The sequence below is a fragment of the Corapipo altera genome, unplaced genomic scaffold (genome assembly GCF_003945725.1).
Source record: "Corapipo altera isolate COAL_440 unplaced genomic scaffold, ASM394572v1 271, whole genome shotgun sequence".
Classification (NCBI taxonomy): domain Eukaryota; kingdom Metazoa; phylum Chordata; class Aves; order Passeriformes; family Pipridae; genus Corapipo; species Corapipo altera.
In genome coordinates this window covers 2,625,545-2,652,084 of record NW_020884935.1, presented here as the reverse complement: position 1 = coordinate 2,652,084, position 26,540 = coordinate 2,625,545, and the positions used below count along the sequence as shown (strand labels likewise).

The 26,540-nt window shown below is 43.5% G+C and overlaps 1 protein-coding gene across 11 annotated transcripts in view; it reads left to right on the top strand.

Annotated features, from left to right (window-relative positions):
* The first annotated feature begins 311 nt into the window (after positions 1-311).
* BCAS3 (BCAS3, microtubule associated cell migration factor) overlaps positions 312-26,540 on the top strand; it is a 317,160-nt gene continuing 290,931 nt past the window's right edge. For 10 of the 11 annotated variants that reach the window (XM_027660195.1, XM_027660193.1, XM_027660194.1 and 7 more), the window contains exons 1-7: positions 312-397; positions 1,783-1,870; positions 4,676-4,730; positions 6,679-6,751; positions 7,843-7,949; positions 16,260-16,341; positions 23,687-23,759. In XM_027660195.1, the coding sequence (XP_027515996.1) occupies positions 1,800-1,870; positions 4,676-4,730; positions 6,679-6,751; positions 7,843-7,949; positions 16,260-16,341; positions 23,687-23,759 (461 nt within the window). In that variant the 5' untranslated portion in view covers positions 312-397; positions 1,783-1,799. Of the gene's footprint in view, positions 398-1,782; positions 1,871-4,675; positions 4,731-6,678; positions 6,752-7,096; positions 7,239-7,842; positions 7,950-16,259; positions 16,342-23,686; positions 23,760-26,540 lie in introns of those variants that run through there. The other variant, XM_027660199.1, reaches the window with a different exon arrangement.

Here is a 26,540-nt window from a genome sequence, read left to right as displayed (position 1 = left end):
TCACGGTCCCCTCACGGTCCCCTCACGGTCCCCTCACGGTCCCCTCAGGGTGGTGGCCACGCCCCCATGACGTCACTCCTCGGGGGCGGGCTCCACCCCCGCCAATCCGGGGCGGCCCCGCCTTCCTCCCCCCTCCCCACCCCACGTGCGCGCGGCGGCTCTCGCGAGATCCCCGATGTAAACAAAGCCAGCGGGAGGGGCCAGAGGAGGTGGCTCCTCCCGCCTCCGGCCGCGTCCCTCCGCGCCCCGCCCACCACCCGGCGGCGCGGTCGCCCATTGGCCGAGCCGGGGGAGCGGCCCGCCCCCGCTGAGCGCTGATTGGCGGCGGGCGCGGAGCGCTGGTTGTCATTGCCCAGGGGGTCCCAAACAGTGTCAGTGGCGCCGGGAGCGGCGGCGGGTGAGGGGCGCGCGGGCTGAGGGGGCGCCGCGCGGGTTCGCGCGCGGGGCAGCGCTGAGGCGGCTCCGAGCGGGCTCCGAGCGGGCTCCGAGCGCCGGGGATGCGAGGCTGGGGCGGGCCGGGGGGCGGCGGGCAGGGCAGGCCGGGCCGTGCGGCCTGAGGGACCCCCGGCGGTGCGGCGGGAGGGCGCGGGGCGGGAGGCGAGGCCGCGGCCCCGCTCCCCGGGCGGTCCCGGCGAGGACACGGCCCCGCTCACCGGGCGGCCAAAAGGGGGACAAAAGGCCGGGCAGGTCGCGGCGTTTGGGTGGGAGTTGCTCAATAGCTGAGGGTGCCCGGCCGGCCCGGCCGCGGGGGGGGAGCGGGGGGGTGTCCGGGTTGGGTCGCAGGTGTGTGGAATCCCTCAGAGGAGGGGCTGAACTGTGTTCAGCTGCTCCCTGCCCCTCGCGGGGGTGGCACCAGGTGTTGGCACTCAGGGCTGGGCGGGCACAGGTGTCCCGAGGGTGGGTCCATCCCTCCCGTGCCATTTTTGTGTTTTGCGGTTCCTTCACGTGCGTGTCACGCTGCGGTTGTGTTCCTGAAGGTTTTGTTATTAATTATTATTTTTTTTTATTAACTTCCGGGTGGTTACCTTGCCTCACTGAATGAGTTGGCCCTCACAGAGTCTGCCCCCACGTGAAACGATGCTGGTGATTGGTACCACGTTGGGGATTTGGCTTTTTTCTCTCACTTTGTGCCCAGGTTCTTGGTTTGGGGTGGGGGGACACAGCCGAGTGGACTGAGGAGCTGGCAGGGACCTGTGATGCTCCTCAAGTGCCTTTTGCCTTTAGGAACGTTACCCAGACTGTTCAGACAGCAGAAGTGTGAAGAAAAGCTCTCAGGTGACACGAAAAGCTGACATGGAACAGCAGAATGTGTTCCACTACAGTTTTTGTGTGAGCTTCAGTGTAACCCGTTTTTTTCAAGAGTACAATACACTGCAGTTGTGACTGTGCATTATTTTTATATAATTATTTCCCAAGACAACAGTAAATAGTGGGTTTATGTGATGATGACGACACCTGTGTGCCCGTACCACTGCCTTCAGTCATGGAATTGTTTGGGTTGAAAGGGTTGAGAGTTGAAGGTGCTTTTCCAGTTTATCATGCAGGTCTGTGAGGTGGTTTTTTTTTCGCTTCCACAAACACTCCAGGAGCTGCAGTGACCGAGACACTGCAAAGAGAAATCGCGGGTTTGGCGCCTGCTTTTCTTTTGCTTAAAAAAACAGAAGTGCTGTGAAGGCGCCTACGGGTTTGTCTGAGTGGAGTTTCTCCTTGAAGAATATGTCAGGAAGTTTGTAACAATTAATCCTGCACAGGTGATGTTAAAAAGGGCTGTGTTTCCTGCAGGTGTGAGCACAGAAACGATGGCGACAGAGTCCCCGCGCCGGCCCAGCCGATGCACAGGAGGGGTGGTGGTTCGGCCTCAAGCTGCCACGTAAGAACCTTCTAGAAGAGCAGCCCTGACTGAAATGTTCTTTATTTTCTTGTAGAAGGACCTTGCCTGAGTTTTGTGTTGGTTTTTTTTTTTTTTTCCAAGCCAGCTGGGAGGGTTTGTGTTGCCACTGAGTTTTTCCAAAAGTCAGCGCACGTTTCATTCCCATCTTTTAGGTGCAGGTCAAACTTGTCTCCCTGCCTGGGATGCTTTGCACTCGTACACCAAAGCAAAGCTGCAGGCTTAGAAAACTGAAATGTTGCATAGTTTTGTTGTTGTTTGCACCATTTTGCTGCACAAACAGTGGTGCAAACTTCCTTAGGCCAGAGGGACATGCTACACATGCTCCTCTCTTGCTGTTCTCTTCAATAACACTTTGCCCCCTGGACTGGATAGATTAAAACACATAAAACTTGTCATTAAAGTGCTTCAGAAGTAGAGTTGAGCATTCTATTTCTTTATTTTTTTTTTTACTTAAAAGAACAAAACCAAGAGGAAAGGAAGCAGCTCTGTCCTCTTTGGCCAGAGCTCCCAAGAGACCATTTTTGTCCTTGGGCATCCTGACTTTCATTGTGTTCACAGGGAAATACTTTCATGGCAAAAGAGCTTTTTGGCTGTAAGACAGCCTAGAAGATTTATGGTATTTTTTCTGTCTGTTAGAGGATTTTTGTAGCAGTTTTTCTTTCTTGGGATGCTTACAGTGCTGCAAGATAACACTCCATTGAAATATTCCCTTCAGCTTTTACCCCTGTGTGCTTAAACATCAAGATTCACTTTATTTTTAATGGAGAGCACAAGAAACTGATTGTTGTAGCACAGAAAGTTGTGTTAGAGGTTGGTCTTGCAGCCCTGTGACAGAGGAAGCATTTTTTTGGGTTTTTTTTTTTATGTTGCAGAATTCCTCAACAAACACACTTCCCTTTGTAATGACCTTTTCTTGAAAATAGGCTTTAAGAATATAATACTAGAACAACACTGCAAGAAGCTGATTATGATGGTTATCTATTCTTTTTTTTTTGTTGTTGTTCTTTTTAAATCTGGTGTCTTGTTCTTAAGGTGCCTGTGTTCTCCTCACAGATGTCAGTGTTTTTGAGGCTGTGTGTGCTGAGCAGCACAGCAGCATTCTGCTGGTCATGTTCAGTTTCTAGATCCTCATTAGAGAAAGATTTATATATATATATATATATATATATATTTTGTGGCTTATATTGTTTTTAAGCACTTTAAAGACCTCTTCCTGGAAGTTTTTCAGCCTCAGGAGGGATTTAGGGTACATACACTGCATAAAACGTTGCCCAGACATCAAGTTTGTTTCGAGGTGTAGCTGGGGGAGGGAAAAGTCCATTCCATGAGCTGAACCATGAGGACAGGATGACTCTGGCTGGGAGGCATTCCCAGAACTTCAGACACTGTGTTTAACACCCTACCTGTGGCCAAGACATTATAATCAAGGGCTCTGAGGGTGTGCAAGGGCAGTTTGGGTGACCTACATAAATCAGAGAGGAATCAGCACCAGAAACCCACAGCTTGTTTGTGAGGCCTCAGCCTAAAGCAGTGGGACAAACAAATGCAGAAATCCTTGGGTTGCTGGACAGAGGCTGGTCTGGCCACGAGCTGGAATAAGCTTTCTAAAAATTAAGACTTTGTTTTAGTTTCATCTGTGTTTTCAGAGAGGAAAACTAATCCAGCTGGTGCAGCATTTGACTTCCATACCTTCTGTATTGCTGTGTGCAGTGCTTAATTCTTCAGAGGAACTTCACTCTTCGGTGCTAAACACTCCCACTTCTATTAAAACACTCTTGCACAGCTTCAGAAAGCACCTTTGGCCATCCAGGAGTTTACAGGTTTCCTTTGTTGCTCTTAGAAATCTCCAGTTAGCACAGGAAAAAAATCTGCGACAGCATAAAAGTTAATTTGGGGGCTGCCAAAGCTGTTGCCTGAAGAGTTGTTTGGGTTTTTTTTTAAGTAGTCCCAGACTGTGTGAAGGTAGTTCTTGCTGCCAGAGTGTCTCTAGTGTTACTCACTGCATAAAAACCCAAACTTCTTGCATAGTTTCAGCACCATCTGTGTGACCTGCTCAGCCCACACCACGTTACTCAGCACTTACACAAGACACTCCCCACCTGGGCAGGGCTGAGCTAATAAAAGCATTACTTTAAAATCTACCCAAACAAATGCATCTAACGCTTCACACCATCCTAAATCATGGCTGCTGCTGAACTTCCAAGAAGGAATAAGCTTTCCCAAGCTATAAAAATCTCTTCTGAAAATACCTCTCTCCCTGCTGTTCTTAGGGAGGGTGTTGCTCCATCTCCTGCCCCTCCTTGTGCTGCCACTTCCTCCATCCTTGTACATAACACACAGGAGGGCTGGAAGTTTCCTTGTCCCACAAAGAGAACTCCAGCCCAGGTTAATTTTATTAAATTAACCATGAACAAAAATGGTTAAATCCTCGTTTTCATGTAACAGCCAAATCAGGGAGAAAAATACCGAGGGATAATTTCCTGATGTGGAGAACGTGGCTTATTCCTTCATTTTTAGGTTTTATACTTTCCCCCCAAGCAGTTATTCCATAAGCAGGTGTCACTGAGCTTTTTTATTACCTGTATTTAGTCCTTTCATTACTTACAGGCCAATATTTATATTATCACTGTTTGGCAGTATATTGAATAACTGCATTGCATACTTGCCATTTTCCTTTGTGCTGAAGGTTGTCCATGTTTCCTCTGGTTCTGTGTGTCTTATTTGATATTTTCATGACCATTTCTGAGCTTCAGTGGGAGTTGAAATTCTCCTTCTGTTTTCAAGGGAACAGTCCTACATGGAGAGTGTTGTTACCTTCCTCCAAGATGTTGTGCCACAGGTATGTGCAGGTCTTTAAAACTGGTTTTTTTTTTCAGTGGAAATGTGTGCCAGGTGGACCAAAATAAAGTAAAACAACCCAGAAAAACAAAAGCCAAATGTTTTGGCCTTTTGAATGTGAACCTTGACATGGGGTTTGTGAGCTCAGGCCGCAGAGCAGCTGAGGATGGGCCTGCACACTTCCTCTGATGAGTAAGAATGAAATGAAAATCACAGCCACACAGTGGAAGAACTGCAGTATAAATAGCAGGAAGAAGATTGCAGCTTTTCCTTGGATAATTTGAACAGTGGAAGAGCTGGGGAGAGGAGGGACTGCCTGTCATACTCTGACAAATATGTGTTTTCTGGGAGGAGGTGGTTGTAAACCTGTGGCTGGGTTGGTGCAGCACAACTTGGTGCACACCCTTTGTCACCTTTTATCACTGAAAAGGAGAAAGGGAGGCAAAAGAAACTCGCTCCTGCTTTTATATCTTGTTTCCTCAACTTGCCCCAGCATGTCCTGGCTGCTGTGGGACTGTGCAGCTCTGCCTGACCCCTGCTCCTCCAGCCTGCAAAACAGGAGTTCTCACTCTTTGCCAGTGTATTATTTCATAGAATAGATAAATTTATATAAGAATATATTTATCGATATAAACGTGTGGATATTGAATTTGTATATAAATATTTTGATATTTGTATATAATAAATGTGGAACTGGAATGGTCCCTCCCACGGGCCTCTCGGTAGCAGAGGGGCAGGAATTCTGTTCTCCTCTTTGGAAAGCTGTGGTCCATAGTGGAGGAGCCCTGCAGCTCAGTGGATCCTGATTGTGATCTGAAGGGTTATCTTGGTTAGTTGATGCCTTGGTTTCCTCGTGGAGCTCCTCCTGGGAATTCCCAATGATATCAATGATAATGATATAAAAAAATGCCCTGAATAACAACAATTTGTGCAGAGCATTTTGGACTCAGGGTTAAATTAAGCATAGTCCAGCTTTCATTTAGGAGGTTGCTGCATTCCACAGCCACCCCTTTCCCCCTCTGGAGTTACAGGATCCAGTCTGTGTCTTAATTCCCAAATCAGTTTTGCCTTTGCAACCCTGGAATGTGATTTGTTTTGAAAAGTAAAACCCCACGCTTATTTTTCGGATTTGGGTGTTTTTTAGCTCATGTTATTGCTTTTCTGGCACGTGTGAAGTGATTATACAGGCTCTTTTCATGTTTAATCCCAAATACTGCTCAGCATTTTGTTATAATTCACTTGGAAGTGCTGGCATTTCTGCTGGAGCTCACGTCCTCCCCACCACAGCTTCTCCTGAGAACTGTAAAACCTCCAGCTTGGAAGCACTGCAGGGGCTCCTCCACAGTTCCTTTTTGTATCTCATCTTTTTATGGGAATGTGTGGAACCCAGAACTGAAACCTGGATCTGTTCTGCTGGAGTTAAGAGTTGATTCTCTTTTAAATGGCTGCATTAAAGTTGTCACAAACGGACCTGAAAGGTGGCAGTGAAACAAACTGTCCAGTAAAGGTCCCTTTCTTTCCTCAGTCTTGCTTGCAAAGCTTTTAAGTGAATGAAAGAGGATTTTAATAATAAAACACCTCGTGTGAGAGCTCTAACACTGCTTTTAGAAGCAGTGTACAACTGCTGGAGGTAAAGATTATAGAAACCACTGAATTTAACTTTACTAACCTGCTGTAATTCATGTGGCATTTCTGACCTGCCCTAGCACATTGATTGCTACATATATTTTGTCATTCCTGCATTAGTAAGTGATGTTTAACATGGTTATGTTGCTCATGGAAACATTTCATTCCTGAAAACCAGACCTCCCAGGAATACTGGGGACAACCAGACACGTGGATCAGGTTTTTCTTTTTTAACTTACATTCCCTCTTAGAGAGGGAGGGAGAAAAAAAAAAAAAAGGATGTTAAACTTACTTATTTCAACCCTTTTTGCTTTTTTGTCCAGGCCTACAGTGGGACCCCACCAGAAGAAAAGGAGAAGATTGTTTGGGTCAGATTTGAAAATGCAGATTTAAATGGTATGGCTTCGTTTTCCCCTCATTATTTTAATGATTTTTTTTTTTTTGGGGGGGGGTCCATGTACAATAATCCCAGTCAGTTTTACCCATGAGCATTGCTGACTCCAAATTAAGTATTTAATTTCCCTAAATTCTAAGTGATAGCTGCACTTTTGCTCAGTACCTGCCAAACAGAGTCAACAGGCCTCGTGATTCATCTGAAGGCAAACAAACTCTTGCTTGGGAAGAAATAAAAATTAGGAAAAATCCATTTATTTTCCTTAAGGCAGTTGAAAACAAAGCATAGAACTGAATTTATGTCACCTGCAGTTTGATTTCAAAGCCACATTCTGTAACTGAATCCAGTCCAGGTCCCAGGTACGTTTTCAGTGGTGTGACAGAACTCGGAGTCACCTGGAAAGGAAGAGCAGTTGGATAAAATGAGCAGGAGATTCCAGGAGGTCTTTGAGAGAAATAATAGAGCAAAGCCACAAAATACTCTTAAAAGGTAATTTGTTTATCACTTCCAGTGTATATCAGTTAAATCATCCCTGCTGACTTAGGGCAGAAAACAGATTCCAACCTTTTTAAGAGGAAGTGGTGATTAATTCCCACTTCAGCTCTGAGCTGTTCTCTTGGTCTATCCCAGTTCCCTGTTTTTTTAAAGGAAGGGTAGGGACTGAGTGAGAGATGGTTGGATGCTGCAATCAGGTAGTTACTTCTTAATTGATTGAACACATCTACAAATAGTTCTGCCCAGTCTGTGCATTTCTGTAATTTCTCTATTTATTAATGTTTATTTTGTTGGTGATGTGCAAATTTGTTCTCTGTTTAAAAAGTTTGCCACGTTTCATTAATCTCTTGAGGAAGAAACAACCCCTGTTGTAATGCAGAATATTTTTCTCCATTGTTTTAAATTTTAAAGCTTTTTAACTTCTCTGTTAAAAGTCTTTAATGTATGCATTAAAGAACATATTTTGGTGTTGTTCCAGCATTAAAATTTCAGCCCCTTTGGTTGCTTTGACTTCTACCAGCAGAAAGGGGCAGTGAGAAAACACCCTCCTGTGTTCAGGACCTGCTCCTAATGGCTTTGCTGTTTAACCCCCATTTAGATACATCCAGGAATATGGAATTCCATGAAATCCACAGCACTGGGAATGAACCCCCCTTGCTGCTGATGATTGGGTACAGTGATGGAATGCAAGTCTGGAGCATCCCTGTGAGTACAGAGCTCACCTCTCCTCCCTGCCAGGGGGTTTCTGTCTGTGTTGTGCTGCTACCTTAATATTTTACTTTTAATTTTTCCTGCTGAAGTGCCAAGAGCCAACATTTCCCATCAGGATCATGTGGCCTGTGTGCAGTGTGCTTGTCTGAAGATAACACTGAGCACAGATCAAACACTTCAGTTCATGTACCTTCCCACTGGAGGGTTTTTTACACATTATTTGTGTTAAATACACTTTGAGACTTAAACTGAGAGCTGTGTTTGACGTTATGGAATAATTTGTAGCCCAGAAGGGGCAGATCTTTTATTTAACAGAAGAGAATAAGGGTGGAAAAAACACAAATAGGGCTTGTTTGTCCCAGCAATGCAGGTGTGACAGTGTTCATAATATTCCACAGTCACATTTGCCATGTGCGTGATCTGTAGTTTTAATTTTGTTAAAATTAACAAAAATTAATTTTTGCATTAATCAAAATTAATTTTTAAATTAATTAAAATGAAATTTTAATTTTAATTGTGTGCACATGACTTTGGTTTCATGCTGTCATAGCCACCCCCTCCAGTCTGTGTTATGGGCACGTGGTCCTGATTTGGGGGAATTTACCCCAAATTTCACCAAACAACAGAATAAAGTTTAAGACAGCAGGTCATAAAATTCTTAACTTGAAAAAGCAGAGGGGCTCATAACACCTTGCCCTTCAGAACAAAAGAGGGAGGATGGAGTTGTCTGCCTCTTTAAAATGCTTTTTTTTAAAGAAATATGTACATTTTCCCAACTCTTTGGTTGCCTTTGTAGGACATATGTTTACAAAGCAGTAGTTTGTAGAAAACAATGTTAATTTCTACACTGAAAATTCAGTTAAATTGAGTTTCAGGAAGTGTGGGAGAGGTTTTTTTCCCCTCTTGATTGCATCTTGTTGGCCGGAGATGAGGAAATAAAAAAGCTGCTGGGCTTTTGCATCGGATGGAGGGTTTGACAGAGATGGAGTAACACCTCATATACTTCACTAAATTTCATTATTTTGTAACTGTTTGCTAAAATTCAGGAGCTTAAACCAAAAGTTAGGGACATTTCAACCAAAATTGTCCTGAGAAAACACTTGTAATTTCTAACTTTCCTGGGTTTATTTTTAAAGGAGGGAAAACCTAACTTTGAGTCGGGTTTATATTTTATGTTTTTAGAGCTGAAATGAGACACGAAAGGTGCCTTGGGCACTCGGTTTTTTTAATAATTTTTTAAAAAATCTGCTTTTACACTGGATTTTGTCTTTCAAACTGCCAGAGGGCAGGGTTAGTTGGGATATTGGGAAGGAATTCCTGGCTGTGAGGGCGGTGAGGGCCTGGCCCAGGTTGCCCAGAGAAGCTGTGGCTGCCCCATCCCTGGAAGTGTCCAAGGCCAGGTTGGAGCAACCTGGGACAGTGGGAGGTGTCCCTGCCCGTGGCAAGGAGTGGAACAGATGATCTTTAAGGTCCCTTCCCACCCAACCCGTCCTGTAATTCCGTGAAAACTCGGGGAATCGGGGCCCTGAGGTGGTTTTGTGTCGCGGTGCATTTACACGAACCCCCCACACGGGGCCGCTGCGACACCGAGCGACGGGCGCTTCATTAATGAATTAATTAAAGTCCCCTCAGGAGCACATCTTGAGCTAAAGAATCCTTACAGAACACCCTGATTTTATCCAGCTGAAATGTTCTTGTCCGGGGACAATCACCTCGGTTTTAGATGCATTCCCTGTCTGCATGTTCACTGCAGCGAACATGAAATAATTTGATGGAGATTGCCCATAAATGACAAGTTAATTTGTCCTGGCTTAGAGTCCTCAGTGTCACTGTCAGCCAGGCAGTACATTAACATACAGATTTCTACTTTTCCTAATGGGGGAGAAGGGTTTTTTTCAGGTTTATGGATTTTTTTTTTCCCCCCCTTTCTTTTTCTCTTTTTTTTCCCCCTCATTTTTTTTCTCTTTTTTTTCCCCCCATTTTTTTTCTCTTCCCTCCCCCCCCGCCCCCCCACATGTCTGAATGAGCAACAATTTGGGCTGTTTTTACCCTCTTTTTTATATTCTTTTCAGTAGGACCATGCAGCCAGGTTGTCTTTTTTTTTTCTTTTTTTTTACTTGTCCTAATTCTTAGATTTTGCTAGAATATTTGAGGAAAAAAAATAACAAAACTGAAATTGCAGGGCAGTTTCTCTGAGCGTTGTTCAGTTTTTGCAGGAGTATTTGTGATGAGCAGGGGAGAAGGGCAGTGAAATGCAGAAAATGCCAAATGTGGAGATGTTTTGCAATCAACCTTAAGAATATCAGCTGTAGAAATACTGGATCACTTTGTCAGCCCTTCAGTTGTACCTTCTGTGAAATTCTGAGGCCTCATCCAGGGAGGTTCAGCTCGGACCTGTGCAGTTTTTGTCAGTAAAAATTCACTTTTTGAATGGTTCCTGTGTTAGTAAGATGGTCTTGGGGACTGTCACAGTCCTTAACATCAGTTTTAAATATCTTTTCGGAGCAGGATTTGTATATCCAACACATCTAGAAGGAGCATAACCTGGTGGGGTTTTGTCCACATTGTTGTTTCTCCTTTGCATTTTTTCACTTATTTAGTCCGAGCACAACAAAATTTGGCAGTCGTGTGATTGACTTGATATTTAAGAGCTTATTTGGCAACACTTTTTTTTGTGTCCTTTGGTAGAAAGGTTTGTCTGATACTTGGCCTTGCTGAGTATTTAGCTTGTAATTAAGCAATGTTATTCCAGCTAAGGGGGTAAAAAAAAACCCTCCAAAAACCACCACCCTGCATTCTCCACTTTTTAAAAAAAAAAAAGCTTTTAATCCGAAAAAGCAACAATCTGACATTTATGTGAAAATCTCCTCGGGAAGGCCATTATCTGCAGCATTGTGCTTTTTTTTTTATCCCTACAATTGGAGCTCTATTCAGCACTTAATAAGGTGTTGCAGGCGGTGGGGTTGGTGGGTGAGTGATTATGAAGTGTTTATGACAGGTCCTAAGCCCACACTCCCCGGTAATGGTGTTACATTGACTTGCCCACACCTCGGCAGCCTTTTCTGCGGGGGCTCCGTGTCTCTCTGCAGTCTGAGAGCTTTCACATTAACATCTCCTCGGAGTTAAGATCTTTGACTGCACGGGTGTGACTTTGCAAATGGGAGATACAGCTAAAGCTGCTTCAAAGGGCCGGGAATGGTGTCTGGAACCCCGGCAGCGGGGCTGGGAGCGCAGCCCTCCTTGCATAAGGAGCGGAAGGTGCCCGTCCAAAAGGGCTCTGCTTTGATCTCTGTTTGGAAATGGGGGTGGGAAGGTTAAAAGTGTTCTTAAAATCCGCCTCACCGAGCGGGGAGAAATCTGGGAATGCACCAAAGCGAGGCTGGAAGTTCCTGTTTGATAATTGAGCGGCGCAGTTTTGTTTGGAATTCGGTTCTCCCCTCGCTCCCAGCTCCGTGTTTCAAACACGGTTGGAACTGGTTTCTGCCTCCTGTGGTGTCCAAGTATCTGCTCTGGATGTTCCTGTTCAGGGAAATGCATCTTGGCTGCTTCTGGGGCAGATAAGTTTTGTTTCGTTGCAGGCTGGACGTTTCAAAAGTAGAAAAATCGTCTTAATTCAATAACTCACGTTGGAATTAAAAAGGAAGGATCAAGCTGGAGTTGAATAAAGCAGGAACTACCAAAGGGGACTTTTAATAACAAGCACAGATGTGTATTTAGGAACAATACTCCCAGGCTGTGGTATCCTGAGCTACAATCCTTCCTCTGTCCAGGCCTCCTGCTGGAGGGGACCACTGTCCAGGCTTGCATTGGCCACTTGGAAAAATGGAATAACAACCTGACCTAGTAACCCTGGGAACTGTCTGAGGGACTTTACAAACAATTTTCTGAGGCTTTGGGGTTTTCACACTGAGGATGTGTGCACAGTGTACAAGAAATTTTATAGTCTTACACAGTTATCAATAACAATGCCATAATTTAAAGTACTGGGTGCCACTTCACACTCAGTCCAGTCAGTAGAGTAGATGTCTGTAACATCCTTTGAGCATCTAAATCCTTATGATCTCTAGATAATTAAAGATATTTGGTTTGAATGGAAATGCAGACTGTTTGAATTTCTAAAGTGTTAAAGTTATTCCAGTCCTTCCCTACTCTCTTCTTAGTGCAATGACTGCAAGTTGTCTTTAACCCAGTGTGATTATATCCAGCAATATTTTGTGGTGGTATCTGTCAATTGCTTATTGTCATAACATCCCAATTCATTCCCTTTTCCTTTTACAAACTCCCCAGTTTCCTTTTCTGTAGTTGCACAGTAGTTTAAACATCGAGTTCTAAACTCAATTTTCTTTCACTTGAGTGTATGTTTGACTTTTTTTTTTTAATTTTTTTTTTTCCCCCACCATGTGAAAACCATTTTCTATGGTTGGAAACTATTAGTTTATCCTTAGTGTGAACAAAACTTCCTTTGTTCAGTGTTTTTTACGGGTGCAAACTGGTATGTTCCAAACAATGCAGCTCTGTCATCGAAAATTAACCAGCGCTCCAGATTTCTGGGCTGTCATATTTTAAGCTCAAGATGTCTTAAGTGGAGGAGAGAGGAGCTCTTCCTCCTTCAGTCTGGCATCGGAAGAGGGTGATGAAGACTTCACTGGGGGCTGGGATGTGAATCCATGTGTTCTTTGCTTCCAGCCTTCCACGTAGGCCTGGGAGTTGTGGAAAGCTGAGATGTTCTCTCAGACCGGCTTGGAGCCGTCAGTTTGGATTCACTCTTCCACACAACAAGTACCTGGAGCTGCTTTTACAGCTTAATATCCAATTCTTGAAACCTGCTTGGGGGGAAGTATTCTTGGCTTTTGGAATGGGGAAAGGAAAACCTTTTTTAAGAGCTCTGAGAGCTGCCACGGGGACTTGCTACTTAGCTGGAGCCCGTCCAGAATGGCAGCCCCAGCCCCGCTCCTCACAGGTGCTTTTTGAAGAATTTACAGCTCTGTTTTCAATTCACAAAGTCTATTTATGTTTTGTCTGTGCGTGTGTGAGACTGTGGAGCTCCAGGGACTGCTAATGGGATGTGGAGCCTTTTTCCCTGAGCCTTGCCCAGCCCACGTGTGCCCCGGGCTGGCAGGGATGGAGCTGGTGGGGCTGCCTGGGGTTCCTTGTCCCACTTGAGTTCCTGGAGGAATAAGTGTCCCATTCACAGGAAAACTTGGCTGTCTCAAAGCTGAACTGGCAGGAAAATCAGCCCATCCAGCCCCTCTCCCCTGAAGAGACAGATTTGATCTGTGTGGCCTCAGCACTGGTGATAAAGGTCTGTGTTATCCACAGATAAACGAAGGGCATAATATTAACCACAGTTAATTCAGAATTTTAGGAGATTGCAAATGGCTGAAGCTTCTGCTGGTGGTAGTAGTGTTTAAAAAAAAGATCATTAAAGTCAGAGGAAATCTTGAACTCAAAGCTCTAATGCATTTTTCAGTGCCAAGCAAGCCAAGGCACAACCAGGCTCTGACTAATTCATGGCACAACAATGTGCAAAGCCTTCTGTGAGTCCCTGTCTGTAGAACAGTGAAGGGCACACAGCTTAAATCCTTAAAACCTCTGTTATTTTATGAAGCTATGGTAGGTTAAATATTAGTGTTTTAATTTGCTCCATGTTGTAGGTCCAGACTTTTTGTAGACTTTTCTTTTTGGTGCCTATTGCTGAATTTGAATTTCCTTCACAAACGAGATGCCAGTGGTTGTGTGGCATCTTGTATTTTCATTGTAGAATCTCCAGTGGGGTTATGCCTTAAAATTTGCTCTTTTTTTGGCTCCCAGGAGCACGTGAGCTGTAGAGTTGAAGGTTTTTGGAACCAAACCATGCCATGATGTAGGATCCTACACAGGCAGAGAGGAAAGGACCTGTTACCCTGCAGTATGAAACACTGCAGTGGTCTCAAAACAGGAGCTAAATACTTATAATCTTATCTTTGCCACTGTCAGATCCTGGTTACTCCACTGAACCTTTCTCCCTGGCATTTCCCCCAGTATGAAATATAATAAATTATCTTTCAAGTAGTGATTATTAATTATTAAAAAGTAAAAGCATTACATGCCTGAGAAGAGCTGGGCTGGGATTTTCATGTTAAATGCTTCAGTACAAATGAACTGCATTTGTATTTGGACATTTTAGGCTTTTCTTTGAAAATCTCAGCTTTAAGCTCTACCAGGTCTTGGCATCCCAGTCTAAATAAACAGACTCCTGGAGTTCAGGATATTTAAGAGCAGAACCTGAGCTGAGAAGGTTTGGCCTTCTTAGTGTGCCCTCCTTTGGGGACCAGCACTTTATTGGAAGTAGGTGGGAGCTGGGGCTGATGTGCTGGCAGAGTTAGAAAGGAGCAGGAGGTGTCTGGATTGGGTTGGGATATTTTATGGGAATCACTCCTTCCGTACCTTTGTTGTGCTGGTTCCTTTCCCTCCTGTTTTCATTTGTGGCCAGTGTTGTGCAGACACGTGTGAAACAGCATTTTCACCATCTGGGGGGGGAAAAGCTTTAATTGCCAATAATAATAGTTCCAAAACCCTTGTATTTTTCTTCTTCTCCATTTCCTCCCTCCCCTTTTCCCAGAGCTGCTGTGTTCTGATGGATAGAGAACGTGCTGCTGTCTTCAGTTTTTTCATCTCTTTATTGCTCTTTCTCTCTTTAATTTTTCTCATTTTCTGCTTAGCTGTGCTCTACATTTTTCCAGGCTGTTTTTTCTGGATGCAGATGTTTTTATCTTGATGTTTTGTTTTTTTTTTTTTTCCACACTGCCCTCCCAGCTCACCATCAGTTAAAATCCTTCACTGAGCTGATTCCTGACCATCATTCCTGTGCCTTGTGTAGAATCTGGTGGAGAAGCTGTTCAGAGCAGAGGCCTCTGGCTGTCCCTGGGGGAGAATTAAACTTGTTTTGCAAAAGCTGAAGCACCATAATGTGTGTTCAGATGATGCTGCTGGAGGGAAGAGGAGAATCCACTGTGATCAGAGAACATCTGCCTAATAAAATAAGAGAAGGGTAGACCAAGGGATGAATTCTCATACTGATTGGAGTTTTAAAACTGGTTTTGTTCATCAGGAATAACTCTGATGGTGTCATTAACAGCAGTGGTAATTGATATCATTGGGTATTAGTGGAACTGCTACCTGTCTGCAAAGCTAAAATGGTTTAGAATGTGATTTCCCCACATTTGTGTAGCTTTGTTATTCCAGGCATAACAGGGAAAAGCAGGAGTTCTCTACATTGTGTTGCTGTGTGCAGAAAGGTGGGGTGGCTCTGTGGTAAATAATGTTTTCAAAGTAATTTTCCTAAACCTTGTGCTTCACTGGGGTGGGGTTTCATTCTCCACCTTATCCAGAGCAATGATAATAAATAACCAGGCTTCAGGTTTAGACTAGACTTGAGCTGAGAGCCTGGAGTGCTGTATTTAGGATTTGTTGGTCAAACAGTAGGAGCATTTAAACTTTCTGAACGTGTGAGCTGGAGTGCAGAAAGAAATGGAAACAGCCATAAAGTGACATTTCCAAAAGTTCACTTGAATTTACGGTTTATTGACTCCTAAGAACCTCATTCCAAATCGTGTTCCCCTCTGATATTGTAAGCTGCCTGTTTGGCAGAACTCTATGCCAACCTTGGCTGTGCTCTGGGCCTCATTACATCTGTTTTAAGCTGTTGGTTGGTTGGAAATGAGCTTCACAACATTTGCCATTTTCCTGGAGTTTGACGTTCCGTGTCGGATCCGTTACCAGGCAGTCATGAAAACACACTCTGACTGACCGTTGCAGGAAGTCTGGAAATCCATCTTTTAACCACTCCTGGCTTAATCTTTTCAAGGTTTGCCATTAGTGACACACTTCAGCAGTTTGCCCACCTATTTTTTAACCATGGTTTTCACACCTGGTGAGCCTGGAATGAACCAACACACGGAGTTCTCCCGTCCCTTACCCCCCGTGTGTGCCGCTCTCGGGCACCGGGCACTTGGCATCTTTCTCAGAAGCAGGTGAAACGTGGGGTAGATGCTTGTGTTGCAGATTCCTTGGATTTTTGTGAGTTTTGCTCAGCAGTCCCCTTCAAGCCTTGCTTCTATAACGTGTGTAGTCATGAACAGTTAATTCAAGAGGTGTTCTCCTCTGGAGGAGTCGCAGTTGAAAGGCAGAGTCTTCCCAACCTCCTTCCCCACCTCCCTTTGCTACAGTGTCTTTGTACCTACTGTCTCACCTGCTGAATATGTCTATTTTTATAAGTATCTGTGGTTTTTTATGCTGTTTGCTCACAGCCCTTGTGTTTTGCAGATCAGTGGTGAAGCTCAGGAGCTCTTCTCCATCCGCCACGGGCCCGTTCGAGCCGCACGGATTTTACCTGCCCCACAAATCAGTAAGTTCTGAGTTATGGGGTTCATAATCCAGCAGAACTTCTTCAGAAAAGCTTCTTTTCCCCTCTAGTAGAAATAACAAAACAACAGAATGTGGGTTTTTTGGAGGGTTAGCTTCTGCTTTGTTCAATTTTATGTAAGTTTTCCTCAGTTTGACCTTTTTAGGGGTTGAGCTCTTGCCACCCCTCGAGTGCCAACAGGCACCTCCTCTCTTGTCCCTGCTTAAATACTGGTTTATCAAGTCCTAAGCCAAGCTGCTTAGTTTAACAGGATTGTTCCAGAAATTGAGTTAACCCTTGGAAGAACTTGATGCCAAACTTAAGGAAATCCCTTTAAAAATGACCCTGTTCAATCCAAACACCATCTAATTGCAGACTTCTGAAAGGCCTCACAGCTGTTGGGCTCTGGTTTAAATGGGTTGCCAACATCTGATAGGACCAAGGTGTTTTGGGGTTATGCTGGATTACAATTTTCAGTAATGATTTATGAATTATTAGTGAACTCAAAAAATACAGCCTGAAATCTAATTGTTCAAAGTATTACAAAACCAGTAAATTTTAATAATTTTGTGTGCTTCAAAGAAAGGAAATGGAGAAAGTTCAAGGTTTAATGGACTCGTTTTATGTTGTCTTGGTGATTTTTCTGAGCAGAGGAATATACAAAGCATGAGTGTGTGTGGTTCTGTAACTACTCTAGGTTAAAATAACAAGGTAAAATACTTCCCAAGTATGTTGTGCCTCTTGTTCCATTTACAGGAACACTGCACAATTCCTGATGAGCTGTCCTTTTGCTATTATATGTATTAAGTAAGGGATGTCTATGCCCCTTCCTCTCTCAAAGGGGGGGGGAAAAAAGGAGAAAGGGAAGTGTAAATGGAAATGAAAATTAATTAACTGAGGAACCTGCAAATTCTATTTTTTTCTGACAATAAAATAGTGCTTTTTGATTTTTTTCAGTCAACTTCCACTGCTCATGAACTCCTTCAAAAACTTACTGTCTTTCTGTCTCTAAATTCCATGTATTTAGCATCTGACAATGGTGGTTGTTACATTAGAAAACTATTCAAATTAGCTCATATTAAATTAAGCCAAGCCTTTTAAAAACATGTTTTGGTCTCTTTTTACATGGCTTGCTTTAAATAAATCTTTGATTAAAAGTACATGAATGTATCATTGACCAGTATCTGGAATCAGATAAAAGTAAAGCTGTAATAAGAGGCCTTAGATAACTAACACATGAGCTTTAATGATTCTGAACAAAATAAAAGGAGTTTGTAAAGGAGAAGCTGATTACCATCAGCAGGCTCAAACACTATTTTACTGTAAAGCTGTAAAAAGGGAATTATTGAAAATAGGAATCTCTGGGTGGATGGATTTTGGCACGTTCCTGAAAACAGATCTTAGTTGGTGATAAGCAGCTCATTCCCAGGTGTGAAAGGAAAGCTCATGGCTTCAACTTGGTGACTTTGCAGTAGCAGAACTTAATAGTTTTGTCAACTATTTTGTTCCAAAGCCTCTGATCCTTTGATGTGAGATCCTGTGCTGCGGCGGGCGCTGCCCGGCACAATGCCCCAGTGTTCCAGCTCAGCTGGGCTCCTCCAGTCTGATGGAGCAGGTTCTGAGTGCTCCTCGTGGCCCTGGAGGTGGCCCTGGCAGCTGCCAGCTGGGCTGTGGGCAGGTCTGTGTGCTCAGGAGCTGTGCCAGGCCGGGGCAGCTCCGAGGCTCCTGGAGCTGCTCTGACCTGGCAGCTCTGCCAGGCTGAGCCAGCAGACCAGGCAAGGCCTGACCTGGCCCAGCACTGCAGAGCTTTGATGTCTCATGGCCATGGCAAGGGTTGCTCTGCAGCCTGGCCATGAAAAATGGACAGATCTCTTTAAATAATGCTAAAAATCTTTCAGCTCTTCTCTGGGGTCAGGCTGTACCTACCACTGCCTTCGACAGGAGACGTGGCTTGAGTTACTTTGTGCAGTTGACAATTTAAATGGCCTTCTTGGGGACTGAAGGTTTTCACTCTGACCAGATTTTGGGCTTGCAGAGCTGATATTTAGTCTATGAGAGAATAATTTCAGCCTTAGGAAGAGGATTTCTGAGCCCTGGCACTGTTGTGCCACAGGTAATACCTGCTGAGCCATCTGAGCTGGCCTGGCTCTTCTTCCCTTCCAAATCTGGGTGCTGGCATTATTTCAGCATTATTTCCTTGTGTCCAGCTGCCTGCTGGGCTGGGCACTGGGTTTTTCTGTCTCAGTAAGAAATAAGTTCAATTTAGCTGCAGTTCTCTGTGAAGAGGAGACTGCAGCTGGGAAGGTCACTGTAGTTAGAGATGGTGAGAGAACCAAGCAGAAGTCACTGATAAAAAAAGATTCAGAGCTCTTTTAGTAGTTTTAAAAATGTGTTGTGTTTTGACTTCATTTTGGGGTCCATTGCAGATATATCTGTAAGATCAGTGCTGAGGAAATAATACATGTACTTCAGTTGTCTTTGCTGTTCTTTTACCTGCAAAATCAGATTATTGATGCTTTCTGAAGTAAGTCAGTGCTACAGCCTCCCATTTTTCATTCCTTACCCCAGGTCATTTTACAGCCCTCTGGCCAAATACCTGCTTTGCCTTTTGCTGTCCCATTTAAAAATCAATCCAGAAGCTTGGAAAGCTGCAGGAGCAGCACTGGGTGTGGGAATTCCCGGGGAGAGGGACACGGTGACAGGCTCCTGTGATGGAGTTTAGATCAGTCATTGTCTGTAAAACCTATTTCCACGTCTCAGCATTATGAAAATAAATTCCCCCAGCCAGCTGAATTAATTTATTGCCATTTTCTAGATTGTGCTGCTTGCAGGGAGATGGTATTATAGCCCTGCATCTCCCAGTGAATTGGACTGTTTAGTCAAATTGACTGATAAGGGGGATGGGGAGAAAGCAAACAAGAAAGGAAATAAAAGAAATCAGAGGTACTAGAAACTGTTGAAAGTTGCAATTTTGCAGCAGATTTATTGCTGTTCTCCACTGCTCCCATCTTTGATGTTGGTAAAAAGGGGTTTCAGGCTCCAGAGCTGACTCAGGTTTCTGTGCAGGTACACTCACACAACTCTAATCTTTGGGTTGCTCTCTAAAGGGAGGCAGATGTGAGGGTTGTGCCTGTTCAGCCACGTGGGTGGCTCAGTGGTTTGAGATCCCCCAAGGCCAAACTAATTCCAGGCTCTGTCTGGCCCTGCAAAGCTGAACAAGCAGCTCTCGGGACCGGGCTTGGTTTGGTGGAGGTGGGTCCTGCAGGTGTTTGAGTTTTGGTGTCCTCTGCCTGTTCTGTGGGTTGTTCTGGGATAATGAACGTCCCTGGATTGCACAAATTACAGGATGGAATTGCCCAGCACAGCAAGTAAGGTTCCCACAGATATTACAGGGGAGAATTTTGGAGCACAGCATTTTAAAATACCAATTTCTCTGAAGCTTTGGACTGACCTGTTTGCCCCCATTTCAGTTCTGGCCACATCACGACCAGCACCCCTTAAACTTTCACCCAGTTAGACTGGTAGCTCTTTTAAGTAGTTTTTTCAAACAAGATTCAATCAAAATAAAATATTTCTACCTATCTTCAGTTCATGAGGGACTCTGGAAACGTTGATCTCTAACAAATGTTTCAAGATAATTTTTTAAATTTTTTTTCTTTTTGGAGAAGCTGTATAATTATCAGAGATTAAAACTGTGATGCTGTGCAGAAAAAAAAAGAAAAACCAACTTTCTATAGACATGCAGGGCTCTGGGTCTGGCAGAGCTGCCAAGATCTTGTTCTCCAGCCACTTGCTTGTTGGAACTGTCTTGGAAATGGGAGGGTGGAATGGGCTGAGGAGGGAGCAGAGCTGGAAATAACTGGAGTTGAAGGGGGTTTTTTAGGGTGATAACTTTTTTGGGGGTGTAAAAAGCAGGTGTTGTGATGCTGGAGAGGGACTTTGAAAACTTGGAGTGCCTGGCTGGTGCTGGAGTTAAGGGAGGTGGGATAACGGGATGTTCACGGTCAGGAACGTGAATCCTAAAGGAGCAGCTGAATTTCTGGGGTGAGGGCAGCAGCCACAGCACCACTGATCAGGCAGGATAGGGAGTGATGCAGTCAGAGTTCATCCCTGCAGGACATGGAGGGTTTATAGGTGCTGCCCTGGAGCTGGGGAAAGAATTCACACACTGTTTTTAGGACTGACTCGAGTCGCTTCTGTTTCAAGGGGTGGTTTTTTGCATTTGTGTTCAGTAAGAAAGCAGACACAAAATCAGAGCGATTGAGAAACGTCAAGAAAGATATTTTCTTTTTCAATCAACCCCCCACTCATGAAAAGAAGCAGGAAAAGGAGTGGAAGCCATACATAGTGAATTCCAGCCCCGTGGCCTCGTGCATTCCCAGGTTCTGCTTGGCTGCTGTGCTGATGTGGGGCAGGACCACAAATGCAACCTGATTTTTGAGGACTAGGTGGAAATAGGAGGGGTTCAGTCAGGCAGGGGATGCAGTGCATTGTGAAATGGAATCACAGAGCAGAGAAACACAGCCCAGGCTGCAAATGTGCCACTGCTGAACAGTCAGGGTGTGAAACGCAGCCAGTTCCTACTCGTGGGAAACGGGGGGAGTTTTCAGAGCTTTGAGCAGCTTTTGAGTTCCTGTGGAAATCACTGGGGTTCATTTTTATTCTGCATAAAGATGTGCTGCTGCTGTTGTTGTTGCTGCTCTCATTATTGGCATTATTGGGAGGCCTTAGCAGGCCCCAAAATCCCTGTTCACAGTTTCATCAGGACAGTGCTTAAGCTGCTTTGAGCTTACGTGTGGATAACCTTTTGACTTCATAAAGTTCTAAATGTTGATTTGTATGACATTTCCTTTAGCCACAGATGTGGGTTTGTTTTTTTTTTTTTTCAATTTTAAGTCTCCTAACTGAAGTTACATTTAAAAAAACCCCCAAACACACATCATTTAGCTAAATGGATCTGTAGATAAGGTGGTGCCTCGTTGGCAGGAAGGGCAGTTTTCATTACTTTAATTGTGTGATTTGTCAGGATTTTCAGCATTTTATAAATGCTGTAGTGTTATATGACAGAATTAAAAGGATTTAGAATAAAAGGAGTTTAAGAAAGAGACTTTGCAACAGGATGTCAATACTTTTTGTATTTGGGGGGATTTAGGGAGCTGCTTTTCATTTCAATCATCCCCCTGCATTTCGTTAAACACTGTGTGTGCAGCAGGTGTGTGCAACCTCAGTGCATCACACATGCAAATAAACACAATTTTACAAATGAGAATTAATCCCCCCACAACTTGGAAGATTAAATCCCACCCCAGAACTGCCTCCATTAAGCAGCACAGAGCCCAACACATGGCACTCTGCAATCCCATGAATGGGGCAGCTATTAATCTGATTTAGTGCCCTCCCAGTCCTCACCAGAATGATCCTTTTCCACAGTATTAATATTTACATTCTGAAAGTATTTGGAGGAGAAAACAGATTTTTTTTCTTTTTTAAAAAAAAAACAAAGGCCTTGGTCGTTACAGACCAAAATGAGAAGTTTAAGCACCTATTGTAGAAATTTTGTGGGGATTAAAACTGGCATTCCTTTGGATTTGGTTCCCATCTACTCCCCACCACCTTTCTTCCCCTTCCTTGTCATTAAACTGAGAACTAGACCCTAAAGAAACGTATGAATTCATTGTAATAAATCTTAAATTAAACCCTAAAAAAAAAAAAGGAGAGTTAAATCCTTCAGGTGAAATCCTGGCTCCACTTAAATCAGTGTCAGGACTCCTGGTAATCAGCATTTCCCCCTGGCTGAGGGAACAGAACAAATTCATGTGTTCCCTGCACATAAAGGCAACAAATAGGTTGCCAGATTTTAAGAAGACTGCATGTTTCATTTATCAATTCACAGGTCAGTACATACAGTCCAGGTTTGACTCACAAAAGGCCTTGAAATAATAGGAATAAAAGGAAAATCCATTTGGCTGTTTTAGGTTACTCACAAAGCTATTGTTGATGTTGGAGTTATTGATGGGACCCGTTTGACTTTTTCTAAATACCCCAATGTGTAGGAGGGAAGACTTCTCCTCCTAAAAATGAGAGGATTGAACAGTGTTTGTTACAAATTAAGTGCATGTACCCGAGTTATTAATAATTAACAGAGTCTGTTATGTGAAAATGTATATTGTTAATTGTTGTGCCCTTCTGAATAAATGATTTAGTGCTGTGCACCAGCATTTGAGAATTAAAGTTTTCAGCAGACTATATCAGTGATGTTCTTTAGAGATCAAAGGGTTTGGTGTGTAAGGGAGGGGAAAAAAAATGAAATTCCATTGTTCACCACACACATCCAGACCTATAGATAGATAATAAAAAAGGCAAAGGTTGAAAGAAGATGGAGGAAATTCAGTAGTGGTGGTGTTGGTTGTTATTCTGCTGTTTAAATTGGGGAGGAACATGCCCTGGAATTCAGTGAAACACTGTTCACAGGCAGAAGGGAGAGTTTTTTTCGGCTCAATTTCAGTTTTATTTCTGTTTGTGCAGCAGTTAAAGCAAAGTTCTCCAAACTCTTAAAGCCCTGTTTTAAGAAGTGTGGCCTCTTTAACAGTCTGACTGTGCTGGGTGAAGGTGTGACTGAGCCCGGGGGCACCCAGGGCTGCTTCTCATCCCAACCCTGGTGCCAGTGGGGTGGGAGAGGATCCCAGGGCTGGGAAAACTGTCCCAGCAGCTGAGTTAGAGCAGGGTACAACCAACCTGGGGCTGGGCTGGGGAAACCACTGTGAAAAACAGATTAAATCTGGCGTCAGAGGTGGGTTTTTCCCTTCGAGAAGCCTGAATCTCACCAGAGGTTTCTTTCTTAAAGGCTTAAATCTCTTGCTGGTGGAACTTCTTGGAATGTGACCTGGTGTTGTTCTCTTGGGCACAGGGAGGGAGAAGTGGTTTCTCTCAGGGCTCTTTGCTCCACTTGCCCCTCAGCAGAACAAGGTGGAAAGTGAGGGTGTGAGACCCTCCCAGGGCTGGGGACACCTCAGCCCAACCAGTCCTTCATAAAACAGTGCAAAGTGAGCAAATATCACTCCTTAAACTCACAGAATCCTTAACCCCCATGGAAGGAACCAAAATAACTCCCCAGCCCTGGCCAGGTTTTGCTCCTGGTGTTGTTATTCTGTCCCATCTCTGCCAGTTCTTCGGTGTCCACGACTGTAATTTGTGTTTCTGTCACTGCTCTTGTCCAGGCTGTTTTATATTATCTATTCACAGGTTTATGTTGTATATTCAGTATCCTCCCCATAGATTTGGCCCCTACCTGTGCTTGGGAAGGTGACACAAGCAGCTCTGTCTCACTGTTTGTTTTCCCTCTTCCCAGGTGCCCAGAAATGTGATAATTTCTCTGAGAAACGGCCCCTGCTTGGTGTGTGCAAAAGCATTGGATCCTCTGGGTAAGGATATAAAGTCATATATAAAATCTTAACATCATCTAAAAGCCCCAGGAAATGACATCTTTAAAGCTCTCTTCCTTTTTTTGCTCGTGGGATGTGGTTTTAAACTCCTTTTCAGTGTGTCAACAGGCATTTTCCTATGATCTGAGCTTTTGGAAAGGAATAAAAAAGAGATATAAAGTAAATCAAGAGGTATTTTAAGTTTATTTTATTCTCAGCGTAACCACAATTCTATGATTAACCTTTCCTGACATTAATCCTGGTCAGAATTATTATTGTGAAGTGTCTAAAGCAATCTTTGTGTCTTAAAAAGCAATTAGAAGATGATTTCAAGCAGCAGTCACGTCCCACATGAACTCCAAGCACCAAATGATTTCATTGTTACAGCCACACACTGTTTATCAGCAAAATATGTGTTAAATCCACTTCTTTTGAGTTAGAAAAATGAGTTTACAGTCTCTCTGGCCAGTGTGGTTGTATCTCTCCTCTTCAGAAGAGGCCCTTAAGATATTTTATGTCTGTTTGATGCCTCAGTTCAGACAATGCACGGGATTTATATCTCTACCTACAGGAAAATATTTGCTTTTCAGGGGTAATCCCCTGCACAGCCATTCAAAGGCTGAGCAGCTGAAGCAAATCTTCTTACAGTTGTAAGACTAATTCTGGGCCACACCTTTTTCAATTAAGGATTTAATCACTCTGGGTGTGGAGGAAGACTGTCAAACCTTCAAATTTCTCTGGTTTATTTCTGTGTTTTAACTACAGTATTATTGTTACCCGATTGAAATGTTTAAATTAAAAGCCGCAGCAGAGAAGTGATTATTTTTTTTTTAACGTGTTTGCAACTTGCAAAACTGTTTATGGTGATTTTTTTCTCCTTTTCTCCCCTGCCCAGTGAGAATAACTGTTTATAAATTAGAGTGTGTGGCACCAGAGATGTAAATATTGCTCTTGTAGGAGTTTGTCTTAATCCAGGCAGTGTATTTATACATATAAAGGATATGTTGGTTGGAAAAAACCTTCCTTCACACCCTTGTTTTAGAAGCTGAGATACCTCATAGATGGGCAAACTACGAGGATCATTATTTTCATTTTTTAGTTAATAATTGTATTAATATTGTATTATTGTATTCCTTTAGTTAATGGAAAATAATTCAAAGATTATGGGTAGTTTCTGCTTTTCTACAAAAAAAACCCCTAACCCTCATATATTTTCAGAATGGATGGAAAGGTTTGGGTTAGTTCTTATCAGCAGTTAAATATCTGAAACAGATAATTTAAAACCAGACTTTCCCTTGTGAGCAGGAAAACACCATTAAAAAAAAAGGGGATTGATAAAGAACCAGTTTGCTCTTGGTGAGAAACCTTTGGCAGAAAACCCCAAAACACTTTTCTGTATTTACTGTTTGCTGCAAGTTGGTTTTGGGAGCCCTTTCAGAGCCTGTTTTCTGTGGGGAGCTCTCACATGAAGAGATCTTTGATGCTTTGCCCTCAGCTGGAGTCACACTCCTTTCAAACTGGAGTGTTGCACTTGCTTTTTTCTCCTGTCACACTCACAGCTAATTTGATTATATTTCTATTGTGCATAAAGAACAATTTGTGGAGGACCCTTCAATGGCTCTGTTGGGAACCTCAAGCAGGATTTTAGTTCTGCTCTTAGCTGGAGGTTTTGTCCTCGTTTCCTGTAAACCTTTCTGGTTGTGGACACATAAACAGATGCTTCATCATCAGTCTGAAGAAAATACTGCATTTCTCCTGCAGCATTTATTCCAGAGCACTTGGTATTTTTACTCCAGTCACCTGGATTATTGTCTAAAATGTGTCAGGGTCATGTGCCAAAGGGAATGATTCTGGAGAAAAAAAACATTTCAGCTTTGATCATCACTTGGATTTCTCCTATTAATTCTTCCAGACTTCTGACTTTTAATTCCTCTGCTCAAGTTTGCACCTATTGCTGCTCTTTTCCTGGTGATTTTGGCATTTCCAAATAAGTTTTTATTGTTACCTGTTATTAATTTCCAGATGAATTTGCTGACAATAGATTTTTTTTTTTTCCTATTCTCATGATTTTGTACTTAGCAACAAGATGGAACTTCTGCCTCCTACCTGTGTTTCTGGCTGGCTTTTGATCCACACGTTTTTTGTACTTTCAAAGCCAGGTTTTCCATCCAGTGAAATGATTGCAGTGTCTTCCCAGGGGGGTTTGCACTGGAGGATCTTTAAAGGTCCCCTTCCAACCCAAACCAGCCCGTGATTCACTCCATAATCTTTTCAAAACAATAGTTTTCACAGCCCCCAGAAAAGGATGCAGTCCTGACACATTAAATGGGAACCAGACTGTGTTTTTTGGCTGATACATCCGTGCTGCTTTGGAGGTTGGTTCAGTCAACTCCAGTCTTAGATTACAAGATTTGCAAATTGAAGGAGAGCCCAAAAAGAAGGAACATCTGCATGAATTTGGGGTTTGGGGAGGTTTGTGCAGACACCCCTGCTGGGTCCTGGTGACAAAGAAAACATCTTTACACACACACAGAATTAGTTGATGGGCTTTGGTGCGTATTAATGAATTTTCTAGGTGGTGAAACATGAAGATATTCCTGTTTTCCCCCATATGGGTTGTTGAAGCCACAGTGTGGAACACATTGGATGTGTAAAACACCTTCAAATACACCAGAGATGTCCAAAATACATCAAATGTGCTTTTTGTTGTGCTCAAATGTAAATGCACCAATATCTTTAATTTAAGTAAATGCTTCGTTTTAGCTAAGGGAGAAGTTTAAA